We start from the raw sequence: 15,748 nt of genomic DNA, 5'->3' as shown, positions 1-15,748 counted from the left end.
TTTAAGATGTCAAGATATTATTAAAGGATCTTATTATATGAGAGAAATTCTACAATGCCAATGCTTCCATACTTTTTTCACGTGGCTTTATAATCGAAGTGTGTTCCAACCAAAAGAAACTAAAATTTTTGACGTTTGAAAATGAAGTTCATATTGGATCATAGATCATTTAAACCTTTTCCTTTTCTTTAAAAGTGTTAGGATCTCGAAAACTACCAACTTTAAAAAAAATAAGGATAAAAAATTATATATAAAAAAAAAAAAGTTGTCATTTTATACTTCATTTTAGTTACTAGTTACCTCTAACCATGATATAAATTACTAGAAAGAAAATAGCATATACTTAGTGGCCCTAAGACCTCCAATAAAATTTATAAGAGAAATTTCCACCTAATCCCCCACTCTCATAAGAAAATCCTGGCTACACCTATGAAGATAAAATTAAGTTTAATGAAAATAATTTGTTTTTTTATTTACTTTATCACGCAATTATAAGTATAATAATAAAATATAATATATTAAATATGTATAATATATTTTTAAAAAAAAAATATTTGGTCAGATAAAAAATAATAAAATTATGTTTTATAAGTCATTTTTTAATATTTTTTATAGAGCGAATAAGATAAGACAATAAATATAATATCACACAATTTATATAAAAAAAGGATGTTTTGACTCGATGTTTCTTAAAAAAAAGTAAAATTGAAATAATAATTTTTAAAATAAATCGCTATAATATTTAATAAAAATTACATACGTTTTGTATGAAGATGATCAAATGCAAAGGGACTAGGAATTATAAAAATTTGTTTATGCAGGTTTAATATATGATAGAAATATAATATAATTCGCAATGAATTTATATAGTATGATTTCGTAGAAGTAAATTATATAATTATTTGTATCAGGGCCAAAATTTAGAATAATAAAAACAGATAAACACAATTATCGATAAAATATATATTATAATATAACCTTCACAAATAAGCGATAGAAGAGACCTCATCGAGTATATGAGTGGCTTGTAAATATTGGAATGTTCTAACTCCTACGACATTCCATAAGATTTCTTTTATATTGTTGACTCATCTGAAATATGGTCATATAATAGATAGAGATCAGTCCAATGATACCCAAGATAGTGGCATAGTAATTTTTAGTTTCATTTTTCTTCTAAACACAAGCTTTGCTAGATTTAAACAGCTTGAGATAATTGATCATGACGAAAATGAGGAAGGCCCCCAGAGCCGAACCCAATTGAGTGCAAATTCCGTGCCACATCAGCCATTTTTTGCCCTTCCGGTGGAATTCGCTAGCTAAACTTACTTTGATGTACGAAAACAGCGTTTCCAAAACGATCCACAGAACAACCTAATATTTTAATATTAAAAAATGAATAGAAAAAATTTTTAAAAAATGAAACGAGAAAAATATTTAACAGCTAATAAAACCGACCTTTGAGAGTGCTAATAATATCATAAGTTATTCACAGGTAAATCATTTTATATCAATCCGAGTAGGCTGTCAGAAAATCTCACCAATTCCACCTTTTATGGGGGAGGGGGGAGGGAATATCATATAAAATCGCGGACTTTTCTGCCCAACCTTCTTAATTGACAAAATCTTGCATACTGAGAGTACATCATTCGAAAAAAATAGAATCCAAAATGATTCATTTAAAAAAAAACAATTCGACACACCACGAAATTTTTTATTACTTTTCTTATTTCAGCAGCGCAACAAAAAAAATAGTAAAAAAAACTTGATCAATGTTTGTTACCATGATATCGAATTTGGTGTTCAAGCGGAATGCCATTCTTTCTAGCACATGGTAAAATTTTATAAATTTGCGGAAGAGTGTAAAATGTAATTTTATTATGCCACCATACCAAAAGAAAGAAAGAAAGAAAGAAAGGAGAAGACCTCAATGACTGGGATGCAAAAAATTCACGTAGTTTTCCGATCGGTTTAACTAAGCTCAATAAAATATATTCTAATTCGCCGGCATTTATTGTGGAGATAGTAAATCTATGGGAGGACATTTTGATTGAGTATCTGTTAATAGATGAAATTATGAGGATATTGTGGCGACCTGTGTAAAAAAAACGAATTGAATGTTATGATTTGTGCTAAAAGTGGATGTCAGTAGAGATGAAATAAAAAATAAATTCTCTTCATCCTAAATGACCAGCAAAATTCTTTTATTTATCTAGCGACACCAGATCTCCCTTTCGTACCAAAAACATAATATATTAACAATAATGAGTCAATCAACGAATAAAATAATTTTAGAAAATAAAAAATATTTTACAAGAAAAAATGATTATAACCGCAGCTAAAAAACCTCATTTCATGATATTAATGCTAAAAAATCGAATTTTATATTTAAAAATATAAAAAGTCATTTAAAAAAATAATTTTTAACAAAAATGCGATATTTTATAGCGTTATTTTTCAAAAAATTTAATTTATTATTTTTTTAAAATCGTAATGATTAAAATTTTTCTTACAAATATATATAACGCAAGTGAGTAATAAAAGTATTAAATTGAAAGAAATTCGTAAAGCGATTAAAATTTACAACATAAATTATAACCACAACATATATTATTTTTAAAAGATTCTTAATATTTACCTAAAAATGCCTTATGGCTGCTATAAAATTATATAATCTTTATTTTAAGCACCATTATTTTTAACTTATTTTAATAAAAATGTCATTTTTTCATTACTAATATTTCAGGAACTATGGATAATAGGAGTAAAATTTTTGGATTCGATGCCTTCTAGTGATGTTCTCCCAGTATGCAAAATTTTATCAATAAAAAGGTCGGGTCGAAAAGTTATCGATTCGGTATGGAATTATCTAGGCCGATTCTTCGAATAGCGTTTTAAAACGATTTCAAATTAACAAAATGGGAGATTAAGTCCAAGTCTGAAACCAATATCATTAAAAAAACGTATAGTGTATTTTTTCGATCTCCCCCAATTAATTTTTTAAAAAAATATTCCACAAAAAAAAAGAATGGAAAACCGTCAGCACAGTTCCTGCGAGCGTTCCGGCCAATGGAGGGTGGGGACTTTTGAGCGCAAATCCCAAAATAATGGACGATAGTAAGGCACAGATCCCGGCCAAAAAATAGTAATGCTTAGCGCCTAACGCTAGGGGCCTAAAAAACGCCATAAAACAGGCCAGCGGGTTTGAGAGACTCGAAAGCGATACGGATAAATGGAAAGCCATGTTGCCGTAAGGCAAGGCGGCGTAGGACTGGATAGATGGAATTACCTTGAATAAGATAATTTAGGGAATAAAATATGTTTATTTTGAATAATTTTGTTACTTCAATTGAATAGCTAACGATAGCCAATGATTTAAATATTTATAAAAACGAAATTAAGCTCTATGCCCAAACTTGAATAAACGTAAATTTTTGCAAGTAAATTAATCAAACTATCGATCAAATAAATGAGGTAAGCGTAAAAAAAGGTTTCGTTAGCTATTTTTAATTTATAGGTTACCCCATTATCGAGAGCGCTTAGGCAAGCCAATAGGAAGAGTAGGATAGAGCAAGTGAGAGTCGTTGGCACCCGCTGACCATCGGGGCCAAATTTATATGAAACTGCTGTCGAAGAGGTGTGGGTATTGACGGGTACTTGATCGGATGACGGTGAATTGATTCGATTGATTGATGTAGAAATTTCGGGCACGAGTTGTTGGTTATCATCTCCCACTATTAAATTTAAATTGTAAAAAAAAATTATTAGGATAAGTTTGTAGTTTAAAAAACTTTTGATGGATTTTTCGGAAGATTGAAAATTGACATCGTTCATGTCTTTCGATTCCGAGGCAGTCTCCGTGAAATTCGCCACTCTGAGCCTCCTTTCTATGATTCGGCGCCAACTCAGCGCGTAAAATGCAAAGGCGGATATTAACAAAACAGCCAGTATGATCCCGAAGAATGTCGAAATACCAAAACGAGGCTTCAAGGTAGATGGTACTCGAAATGTGTGATTGTCGGCTTGACGTGTGATCGACAGGTTGTGCGTGTAATGTAAATATAAGTTATGACCATTCATTTCTATAAAAAGTAAATTCAATTTTGTGGCCCAAAATGTCCTCCGAACATCATGAGTTTTTTTTTAAATTAAAATTTTGGAGTTTCATAGTCATTATCTCTAAAATACAATTATAGTGGACTCCCAATTCATTAAATTGATAGTGAAAAGTTGCCCTGTTTAAAATATGAACAAGAAAAAAAAACCATCTTATTTAGGTTCTAATGAATAAATTTTTGTTTTGGTATTACCAGTCGTAGAATTAACGCAAGATGGACTACCACCTATGCCCTGAGCGAGAGAGAGAAAACTGGGCAAGAGTCCACTCAGACCGGATCCCAGGTAATAGGCTGTCACGTAAGCCGGGGCAGGAAAAGTTGACATGAAAGGCATGAACAGGATGCTGGAAGAGCAGTTGGCCAGGGCCATGAAAAATAGCAGGATTAACAGGGAGACGCTGCGAGACGAACCGGCTACCAAAGTCAACTGGTCCCAGCGGAATGGGGTAGCCATAACGACCGAGAGTTGAAGTATTAGTACAGCATATATAGCCGAAGCGTGCCAGTTGATATTGGAATGTCTCTGTGATATTAAAGAAATTTTGTAAAATTATGTTTATTTGAAGCATTATTTAAAAAATATTAAAGACCTGTACAGTTACAATTTTCAAGGCCCAGCCCGGATAAATATATTATATTTATTTTCAATTTTAATAGCTAATAATGGCGTTTTAAAATATTTGGTTTTAAAAAAAATATATGGCCCAGGCCTGGTATTTTATTTTAAAAAAATTTAGTCCAGACCCGAGTATATAAAAATTAAAATGCCTGTGTATTAGGGCCTGAAGGTCACTGAGAAAATTTTAAGAATGATATTATAATTTAGAGTTCATAAATAAAAAGAAAAACCCCCAAAAGGGGTTGGGGGACCTATTGTTTAGCTCAGGTTTCATTTTATTATGAAAATATAAAATAAAGAAATATTAATAAGATGTTTTTTTATGACATTACATATAAAATGAAAATATGTTTATTTATTCTGACCTTTCGATTAAAATTGAATTTGTCATTGTCAAGGTTATTTAATATTTTTTTTTTCAAATATTAACCTTAACTCTAATGCTTGTTAGAAAATAATTAATAATATTTTAAATTCAAAATTTTCAAAACAAAAAAATTAATAATAGTAAGTGTTGTTAAACACCTCGATTTAAACCAATAACTCAATGTCTTCACTAGTTTGGACATCTATGAGTAAAATCTTCAGGCTTGCGTATTATTTTTCTGGAAACATTGAGTTATCCATTTAACAATACTAGAATAAGAGATTCTTTTTAAACTTAATTACTTTAATTTAATATGGAACTATATAATTGAAAGAAAAAAAAATCAGTTATTTCCAAGCAAGCAAATGGTACTTTTATAGGGCTGATATTTATCCAAATTATGGCAAAATGTGGGAGGGGTGGGGGGTAGAAACATTAAATTTGAAGAGTGTTGGTCCCCAAATATTCCCATCATTATTGTACTGTATTTTATACCTTAGTTTCATTAATGATGTTGTTGTTGATATCTATCATTAAAGTGGATGACCGATGAGATCTGTATTTTTTGAATAGGTTGAAACCAGCTGTTGATAGGAGAATGATTAGGTTAGCTAATTGGATAATTATAGAAAAGTAGGAGGGAAGAGCCCATTTTTCTGGGAGAGCATTCACAAAAACAGGTAACTCCACCCATACACTATTAACACTGATCCAAGAACTGATCCCAAAAATCACAATCAGAACATAGTTTACAATGTCTACCTTTAGTGATTTGGGTACTACCATGTGATATAATTATTCCAATGGATTGGATTAATAGAAGATTGAATGGCTAGTTGTCTGCAAAATTAGATATAATTTAAAAATTTAATAAGTCCTAAAAATATTTTGAATAAAGTAATGTATATTACACTGCCAACAATAGACAATTTATTTCTTATTTGATAAATGCATACGCATGTTTTTGTTAATATAAGTGTAACCAGGACTTTTCTAATTCTACATAAGTTTTTTATTGAAGAGCTTTAGACTTGCTTCTCTTAATCAGGCTTTAATTATTTATTTTTGGAATTCTAGTTTTACATTCCTTTAAGTTTTTTTTATCTAAAAAATTAGTCATTATTATATTAACTCATTTCTTTTTTAGTAATATTATATTATTTTAATTTTATGAAGATGGACAAAGTGAGTGATATTTATAAAAACATGCCAATTTGATAGAAGATTTCTCCCAACTAAACCTAAGAATTTAAGGCTTATTCATTTTTATTTTATTGATATTACAAATGAATACATAGAAGATTAAATTTCTATTATGTTAAATTTTTACAAAATGTTTCACCCTTTATACTTAACAATTCATTAAAGCTTAGATCTATCAAAAAAAAACAAATTAATCTTTTTCTATTAATGATATATACAATCTAAAATATTTTTTTTAAGATTTTCTTAAAGTTCCAAAAATCTACAACATGATTTTCTTAGTTTTATAAAACTTGTGAAAGTTTACAAACAAGTTTTGGCACAACCAAAATTAATATATATCTTTGTTTCTTGTAAAAGCCGTAATTAAATTAATGGTAGTCATAGTTTAGTCTTGATTTTGATAAATATAAAAGATCTGATTAACATAAGAAAAATATTGAGGAATATTTATTGTCATATTGTTTATATAAATTAATAACAAATTAAGGCAAAAATTAATGTCTATATTTATAAGCTCAAATTTATAAAAAAAAAATACATGATTAATAAACTTCTGGTGATTTATTGGAGGATGATTAATTCTAACTCCAGGATTTTCATTTAAAAAAATGACAATTTTGGTTAATAATCATTTAGCCGAACCTTTAAATGCTCTGACTTGAAAATAATTAAATAAAAACAATTATCTTTACAAAACCGCTCATGGCCTAGATAAAATCAGACATATTCCTCAAAGATACAACTTCTCCATTGATTAAATCGCAAACTTCCATCTCTCGTAAAATCACAAACTTATGCAACCGAATCTTATATGGTGATGTTCTCAAGTATGTATCCCACATTCTTTTTAGAGCCAGACTTATAGCCTTACAGTAGCAGAGATCTTCATGGACCCGGCCGGCCCACGGCCAGCATACTGGGCCTAATATCATATTTTCTATAGGGTCTGGCTGGGCCTGAGTTTAAAATTTTTTTTATAATTGGCTTGGGCAGGGCTGGGCTTGAGCAGGGCTTGGGCTTAAAATTATTAAATTTAAATTTCGATTATTTAAAACAGTTGCTAATTTAATGAAATATTGCCTTTTTTTCTTCTAATTATTAAATTTCAGTATTGTAAATAAAATAATTGCCAAAATATATTTAAATATTATGGTTAATTTTCATTAAATAAAAAAAAAATTAAATTTTTGTATATAGGCTTGGAAAATTTTTATAAAACTTATTATGGGCTTAGGAAGTTTATTAACATTAATATGAGCCGGGCTGGGCTTGGGTCAAAAAAAATTTTCTGAGGGTCTGGGCCGGGCTTGGTCAAAAAATTAAGGCCCATGAAGGTCTCTGTAAAGAAGCCTAAAAAAGATATCAGACCAATAATTATTGATTCAATTTTCCGCCGCCTTGTCGCTAATAATTACATCCTGGATAAAATATGAGGCCTCACATATTTCATTTTAGAATAGGAGTCAAGTGTTGTTAAAAATTTGGGTCGTTTCAAAATGACCCTATTAAGATTTTAGCTAAAATAATATTATGTAGGCATAAGATTCGACAAATAGATGTTCAACATTTCTATTTGCTTAGACTTTATGTTATTTTGATTATAATTTTAATCGACAGGTATCTAAAATCGACCCGAATCGAACTTTTTAACAACACATCATTGACGTATTTGAGACCTCTGTATACCTTACTCGTCTTTATATGGAGAGCATTCCCACAAATGAAATACTTATCAAAATTGATTTTGCTAATGCATTCTACACCCTCTCCCGTAACTCATTCATGCAATAATTTTGCAATTTAACATTCTCAGCTAGGGTCTAGGAATTTTTTTATTTTGTCTTGTAATCATTAATATAATTCAAACCATTACTTCAGAATGCTTATTTCCACTACACGTTTAGTAAATAGACGACAGAATCATTACTGGACCTCAATTAAAAACCTATAAGGTCGTACATAATAAAGGAAATGGGATGCATTGTTGGTCTCATTCTCAACCAAACAAAATCCGAATTTGTACAAGAAAACTCCTCCGATCAAAATCCCTACAATTTCAATGTTACCTCTAAGGAGGATCTAACTCATCTAGGATCCGCGGAGTCACTAAAATTCTTCCTCCACTCTACTCTTGATATCCGTCTTAAATCTGGTGACCATCTTGACTTGATGCCCTCGCATAAATCATTCTTTTTTACTGTCGTCATGTTTTAAAAATATCTGAAAAATATAATAGAGGAAAAATCAACTTGAAAATCTATAACTTACATCAAGATATAAATAAACAAAACAAACCTTACATTTTATAAATTAGTATAATTGAATAAAATATTACCAATGAATAAGAAAAGAAAGTAATGAAACTGTAATTGATTTTTAAAATATTAGATAATTTTTTTAATTAATAGTAAAATGTAAAGTAACTGCTGAATGCCAAACCTGTAAAAGCAAAAATCTTTGAATTAATTAATCTTTTTTTTTGTATCATAGAAATGGGAACGATGTTTGGATCAAATATTATCAGGAGGAATTTGATCTGTTTCCATTCCACTAGATTTCTATAAGCTTGATTATGATTATATTGTTTTGTTTGAATCAAGTTATTAAAATTTAGAGATGTTATTTAGGCATTTTTAAGGAGTATCAGTTATATCTAAAATAGCAGAGAAGAAACCCAACTAACTATCACCACAAATTTTTTTTATCTAATCCAGCATATCACTTCATTTATTGAATTAATAAAATAAAACCATTAATTAAACAAATAAAATTGATGAGCTGAATTTATTGTCAAGGATTTATATTATTTAACCTTATTTGAACAGCCTTGATTTGCTACATTTAGTGTTTCTAAACGGTTTCATTTGAGCCAATTTTTAGAAATGGCTAACTCAATATTTTATTCAGAAAAATATTACGCAAGCCTAAAAAAATTTGCTCATAAATTACATAGAAGTTTGGACATCTATTGGCAAAATTTGAGGCTTATGCAATATTTTTCTGGCTAAAATATCGGCTTATACCTTTTTAAAGGGGTCAAATTGAGCCTTTTAACAACACTTTTTACAATGACGAAAGGTTGTATATAAATTTTAACATTATTTTCTAGCCATTTTTAGCAATATTGAATTATTTTTAAAAAAACCAGGAGGTCTCTGTAACAGGAAATTGAGGAAATGTACGAGAATCAGATAGAATCGCTGAAAAATATTCTTAAAGCTCAATTATTTATCGCAATGGGTTGTCTACAAACTGGTATATTTATAGGCATAACTGCTCATTGGGTAATATATATTTTTCAAATTATTTTATTTTATAAGGATAACACTGAAATCCTTGAAAAATATCAAGAGCCTGCCATGTAAAAGAATGTCTGGAACAATTTATAAGATAAAATAGCATATTAATTGGAAGAAGTCTATAAAATTTCGAGATTTCAGATAAGCTGATTTCTACAGTTACAGATAACGCCTCCAATTTAATGTCATTTACTGATTTTGGTGTAAAATTAAATAATCTTGACAATGATTATGAGAATGACCTATTAGAATTTAGTTAAATTAATGATGGTCACACGGTATTTTTACTATTTTTTAATGTTTATCTTTAAATGAAATATCAAAATAATTTACCATGACACATGAGGTGTGTCTGCCACAGTATGTCCTTAATTGCTATACTGAGATAGCAGACTAATAGACAATTTAATATAATTTTTATTATTATAAAAATCCAAGTAAATAATTAAATCGTTTAAATTTCAAAATTAAAGTATATGTTATATAAATTTAATTACTATTCATAGAATATATATTACAAATTTAAAATCCAAATTTATGGTCAAATATAATATAATTTTAAGTTATGCTGTTCCTTTCAAATACAAAACATTTATAAAATATTAAAAAAGTTAAGGTAAGAGATAATCAGTTGAAAATTTCATGCATAACCATGTAGAATAGCCATTACGAAAGTATAACATCATTGCTCAAATATATAACACATTTAAATTTGGTTATTTGAAAAAAAATTATTATCTAATTCTAAATTATATAGATTACATGCCTGTAAATGACAAAATTTCCAGGTCCAGCCTGGCTCGGTTGAGATTTTTTTGTACGACTAGTTTATAATTTTTGCCAAGAGTGTCCACGCCGGTTTTTTAAAATTATTATCATATACCTCGTTTTGAGATTAAATTTTTAAAAAAATCATAATAGTGTGGAAGATTGGATTCCCAGCCATCTTTAATATAGGGTAATATTTTTTGTAACGTTCGCTTGTTACCCACCCCACATACTTCCTATCCCAATAATCGTTTACTGACTTTTCGAGTTTCGACTATATGCAGAAAATACAAATAATGAAATTACAACAAAATATATAGCAGGCCATAATTTAAATTAAATTTTATAGTTATATCAAGCAATTAAAAATAATTATTTTAAACAAAATTAGACTTTCGAAATAAATTTTTTTTCTAACTTTCTATTCTTTATTTTTTTTGCCCAGTCCGGCCAGTAAATATTTTGGCAGAATCTCTAATTTAGATATTGCTGATATAGGAGAGTAGTGTAAAGTTTTAGGGCCAGTATAAATTTACATTAGAAAAATTACTAAGGCAGAGTAGAACATTTAATGTAGAATTAAATGTCCAAACTAATTATGGTTAAGAGGGACTTAGGTAATTGAAAATTCAAGTTTGCAATATTGTCTAATATTAAAAGCTCTCCAAGATGATATGAGTAATAACTTCATATTCATGATAAATTAGGATGAATCATTTTTGGCATAATTATCATATCCATACTAGAACTTTGAGGCATATGATAAAAAAAAATACCTTCAAAATATATTATTAAAAGAAACCCGAAATATAATAGGGCATAAAAAGTGAGACACCATCAGATTTAACATCTAATAACCAAGAAAAAGAAATTATTTTTCTTTTAATGAAACAATTAGGCATGGGTTCGATTTGATATTAAGGTATTGAATGATAAATAAGATCACGTTAGATTATTTAATTATTATTCTAACATTAAGGATTTTATAATATTGCAATACCTCCAACAGCTCTGGTTGAATGGTTACTCAGTTTTGGCACAATATTATAAACCCCGAAAGACCAAAGGCTTAATTATGAATTATTTGAAAAATTGATTATTTTAAAAAATACTAATTTGATTTAATAAAAAAATAATATATATATTAATAATTAATTCGATAAATTTCAGAAAACACTTTATTATATATTAATATCTCAATATAATAAATACTAGTCTGCCTAGGAAGAAAGAGGTCCCTCACAATTGCCTCAGCACACGGCGATTTGAGGTAATTATAATATTTTAAAAGAGGATTATTCAAGATTCGCATTAATTAAATAAATATTTTTTAACCTAGAATCTTAAAAATAGAGAATAACCCATTCTTGGAAATAACTAATTGGATAAAGCGGTGTAACTAAACTGAGAATTTATTTATTTTTTCCTGTCATGGGTTACTTAATTTGAATATTTACTGATATGATAAATTATATTTTATAAATATAGAAAGAATTATATAGATAATTATTGGATGTATAATTGTTGGAAATTAAATATTTATAATAAAAAACAAATAAATCTGTGACCTTATCGTTCTTTCCGCGTTGACTCTTTTGGCTTGATTAGGTTTTTTAGATCCTAAAGGTTTCACTATAGCTAATTGACATCATAACTCCAAAAATAACGATGGAAACTTATTTTTTTTTCTTTCATTTAATGTTTATATAAGTTAGTTTACACAAAATGAGTCAAAAAAATATAATTTATTTTAAATCCCCCCCCAAAAAAATGACCAAAGACTAAACTGAGAATTGACATCATAATTCCAAAAATAATGATAGGAACTTAAATTTTTTTTAATCTATCACGCCATCTAACGGAAATATATTTATGATTTGTAAAATTTATTATGGGTGTTATATTTTTATGTAACATATCGGTTCTGCACATATTATATTAAGGACTACTCTTTCTTCTATATTATATTTTATGTTGTGCCCTTGGAGAATATCCATTTTACACAATTTCAGAATATTTTCACTATATTTTTTTATTCAAAGAAACCAACGAATGTTTAAAAATAAAAGAAAACGAATATAATCAATTCATTTATCCCCTTTTATAGGGAAGCGAATAATAATTCAAAAAAATAATTAAAAATTAACAATTTAAAAATACAATTTTTAAAAATTACAAACCAGCTTATCATGCTCAAAATTCAAATTATGAACTAAAAATTATTTTTTTTCTTCTTTGTTTTTAACTTTCATCTTTTCTGGTAGTAAGCTCCTTCAACATCTCTCTCCACCTTAAGTTATTCATAAAATCTCTTTTATCTAATTTATACTTCTTTATATTGGCTCTTGGCCTTCCTCTTTTACGTTTGCCCATCACTTCCAATCTCTCAACCCTATTTCCTATGTCATCCATAGTAGAGATCTGCAAAGTTAGACCCGGCCCAGGCCTGATTCTATTTAAAATATTCTGGCCGGGTCTGGTCGTGGAATTTTTTATATATCTAAATTTATCAATTTTATATCGAATTTTTTATGTAAAATAAAGATTTTGGATTTTATTTATTGAAACTAAACGCCACATAACATATGTCTTTTATTTTGAGTAATTATAAAAATTAATTTCTATATTTAAATAAATTCGGGCTGGGCCGGCAAAACTTTTTTAAAAAAATTTCGGGCCGGGCCGGGCTTGAAAAATTAGGCCCGATTCAGATCACTGGTTCATAGGCCTTCTGTGTGCCCATGCCACCTAAGTCTGTTTACCATTAACATAGTCTTTAATGGGCACTACCTATAAATTATTTAGTATTCTTGTACTGCGCACTTTATCCTTTCTTGTACCCCAGCAATCATCCTCAGCATTCTCATCTCCATAGTTTGTAGACTTCTCTCGTCTGATTCTTTGGTTGGCCATGTTTCCGAACTATATAGAATAGTTGGTTGTACTAAGGAACTGTAAATTTTTCCCTTTTTAACCACCCTTGATTAATTTTACTCTTTATCTCTTTTTTTATTGTGCCGTTTGTTTGTATAGTGGAGCCCAAATATGCAGCTTTTAATTACCGATATCTGCCATTCATACTCTCTGTTTCATCTCCTCCTGTCAACATGTACTCCGTCTTTTCTCTAATTACTTTTAGCCCGTGCTTTTCATTTATCCAACTCACTATAATCTTAATTACAATAATCATAATTATAATGTAATCAACTTTTATAAATCTAAAAATAAAAGGTTAACGCGATTAAACAAAATCATAAAATTAAAAAATACATAAAAATGACTCATCAAACACGATACATAATGATATTATCAAAAAAATCAAATTTTACAAATCAAAATCCGAATAATGACTATTTTATCTATATTTAGCTAATTTTAATTTTGGAATAAATATGATTTTAAATAATAAAAAAGAAAAAATATATATTTATATTATTAAAATATAATTGATAGGCCCATGTCTATTCTCATTCAGTTTAGTTACAGCCGGATAAGGTGGTGAAAATCTGAAAAGTGGTGGTTCTATTTTTTGCCTTTTTTTTTAAAAAAAATAAGAAGAAATAATTCAAACAAAATATAAGTGCTCTGAGATGCGTCCATGTTCTGTTTTGAACTAGTCTCCTCTACCGCTATGGGTGCTGGAATACTATCCCTGAAAAATCAGGTTCTTAAAGAATCGCGTGGTTTATAAATAATTTAAGTTCAAATTTGCTGAATACCTCGGGGGTTATAAAATTACGAGGCGTTAATGATATATCGGAGACCCACCGAGGTACCATTTTTAAAGCTCGGTCCAACCCAAATTTTTTTAAAATTCGGTTTCGATCCCGGTCCGGGTTTTAAATTTTCAGGCCCGGCTAGGATTTTTTTTTTTTTTTTAAAAAAAATATTTTATTTATTTTTAATTTTTAGAGTTAATAATGGAGATTTAAAATGTCTGGTTCATCTTATGTTGGAAAATTAGTGGCTGTGAAGATTTTTATAAAAATAGGTGATTGATTAGTGGGCATGAAAATCTTATTTTAAATTTTGTTGGCGGAGAAAAGGATGGGGGGTGGGGATTGATGATGGCGAGTTTGTGTTGCAAAATTTTCACAATAAATTTTTTTACTTAAATTCACTAAATTTAAGGTATAAAATCTACTAAATTTATTAAGGTAACATTTATTAAATTTTGGTAATTCACTAAATTTAAGTAAAATTCATAAAATTATAGCAAAAGTCACGCAATATAAAGCAAAAACGAAATAGCTTAAATAATGCATTAAACAAAATTTTTAATAAACAACGATTTTTTTAAAATCATGATATATCGTGATTGAGTATTTACGGTATTATTTAGGGTTAAACGTCACTTATTAATAAGTTGATTCCATTTTATAATTCATGATTTTCATATATTACTAAAAGGCGGACATATCATTTTTAATCTTTTTTTAAGGATTATTATTAATCAAATTTGATTGGTCAACATAAATCACCATTTGAGATACTTCGGAATTCCGGTATGTGACAATGCCATCTAACGAAATTAGCGTGTTTAAGAATTTTCAACAATGAAGTTCTGTCACCTAATAGATATAATTTAATTGATAGAAAATGATCTTTAAAATATTTGTAAGGTGTTAAATAGTAATTTTATGGAAATTTTTTTTTTAATAATTATTTATATTAAATATGATTTTATTTTTTGGGAAAGCGACATTAATTATTATTGGTATCTTCATTAATTCAATTTCCTATTTTGAAGAATTTAATTGACAATATCTTAAAAATTTATAGAAAAAGCAAGATTATTTTTTTTTTCAAGGTAGTTAAACATTGTGAAATTGATCTTATTTATATTTTACTATAATTTTAATTATGAACGATATAATACCAAAAGAGAACATTTAAACGATATGTTGTGGAAATTTCCAGCAAATATTCCTAACCTCAATGATTTAATTAACCATCAGAACAAATTTCACAATGCGCTGAAAAAAGAAAATATCATTATTAATTGTGCCTTATGGCAAAATTTAATTCCTACTGACAGGCGACTTAAACTCATATTTATATGCATATCTCCAATCCTGCTAGTTATAAGCTTACTGGGTAATGGGGCAGGGTTATATGTTGCAATGAAAGGCAAACCTCTATACATTACGGTACAATTGAGCAGAGCATTTTACGCCATTAACAGCGTAAATAGCTTCTTTATGTTTCTCTACCCTATCTTGGATACCGTGGCAGAATATCATTTGTCACCTTTTTGGTTACGGAGACCTTGGAAGGAATATCTGTCAAGTTATCATTTTCCCTTGGCAAAAACCTTTGTCAATTTTTCTTTCATGATATACCTTTTGTTCGCCTTATCGCAGATGATGGC

General features: G+C 28.6%; 1 protein-coding gene across 2 annotated transcripts; it reads right to left on the bottom strand.

The window, feature by feature from the left end:
* Positions 1-551: 551 nt before the first annotated feature.
* Positions 552-6,964, bottom strand: LOC135930568 (solute carrier family 52, riboflavin transporter, member 2-like). 2 transcript variants are annotated; one of them, XM_065467394.1, is made up of 7 exons: positions 6,849-6,964; positions 5,600-5,944; positions 4,311-4,641; positions 3,792-4,022; positions 3,523-3,734; positions 3,038-3,289; positions 552-1,374 (listed from the first exon to the last, which is right to left on the bottom strand). In XM_065467394.1, exons 2-7 carry the CDS (start codon positions 5,888-5,890, stop codon positions 1,177-1,179), a joined length of 1,515 nt encoding a protein of 504 aa, XP_065323466.1. In that variant the 5' UTR covers positions 5,891-5,944; positions 6,849-6,964; the 3' UTR covers positions 552-1,176. The 2 variants fall into 2 exon arrangements, with proteins under 2 accessions (XP_065323466.1, XP_065323467.1); XM_065467395.1 differs by having other exon boundaries at positions 6,862-6,923.
* Between the last annotated feature and the right edge of the window lie 8,784 nt (positions 6,965-15,748).

This window comes from Gordionus sp. m RMFG-2023, chromosome 5 (genome assembly GCF_954871325.1).
Source record: "Gordionus sp. m RMFG-2023 chromosome 5, tfGorSpeb1-WG-v2, whole genome shotgun sequence".
Classification (NCBI taxonomy): domain Eukaryota; kingdom Metazoa; phylum Nematomorpha; class Gordioida; order Chordodea; family Parachordodidae; genus Gordionus; species Gordionus sp. m RMFG-2023.
This window is presented reverse-complemented; position numbering and strand designations above follow the sequence as displayed.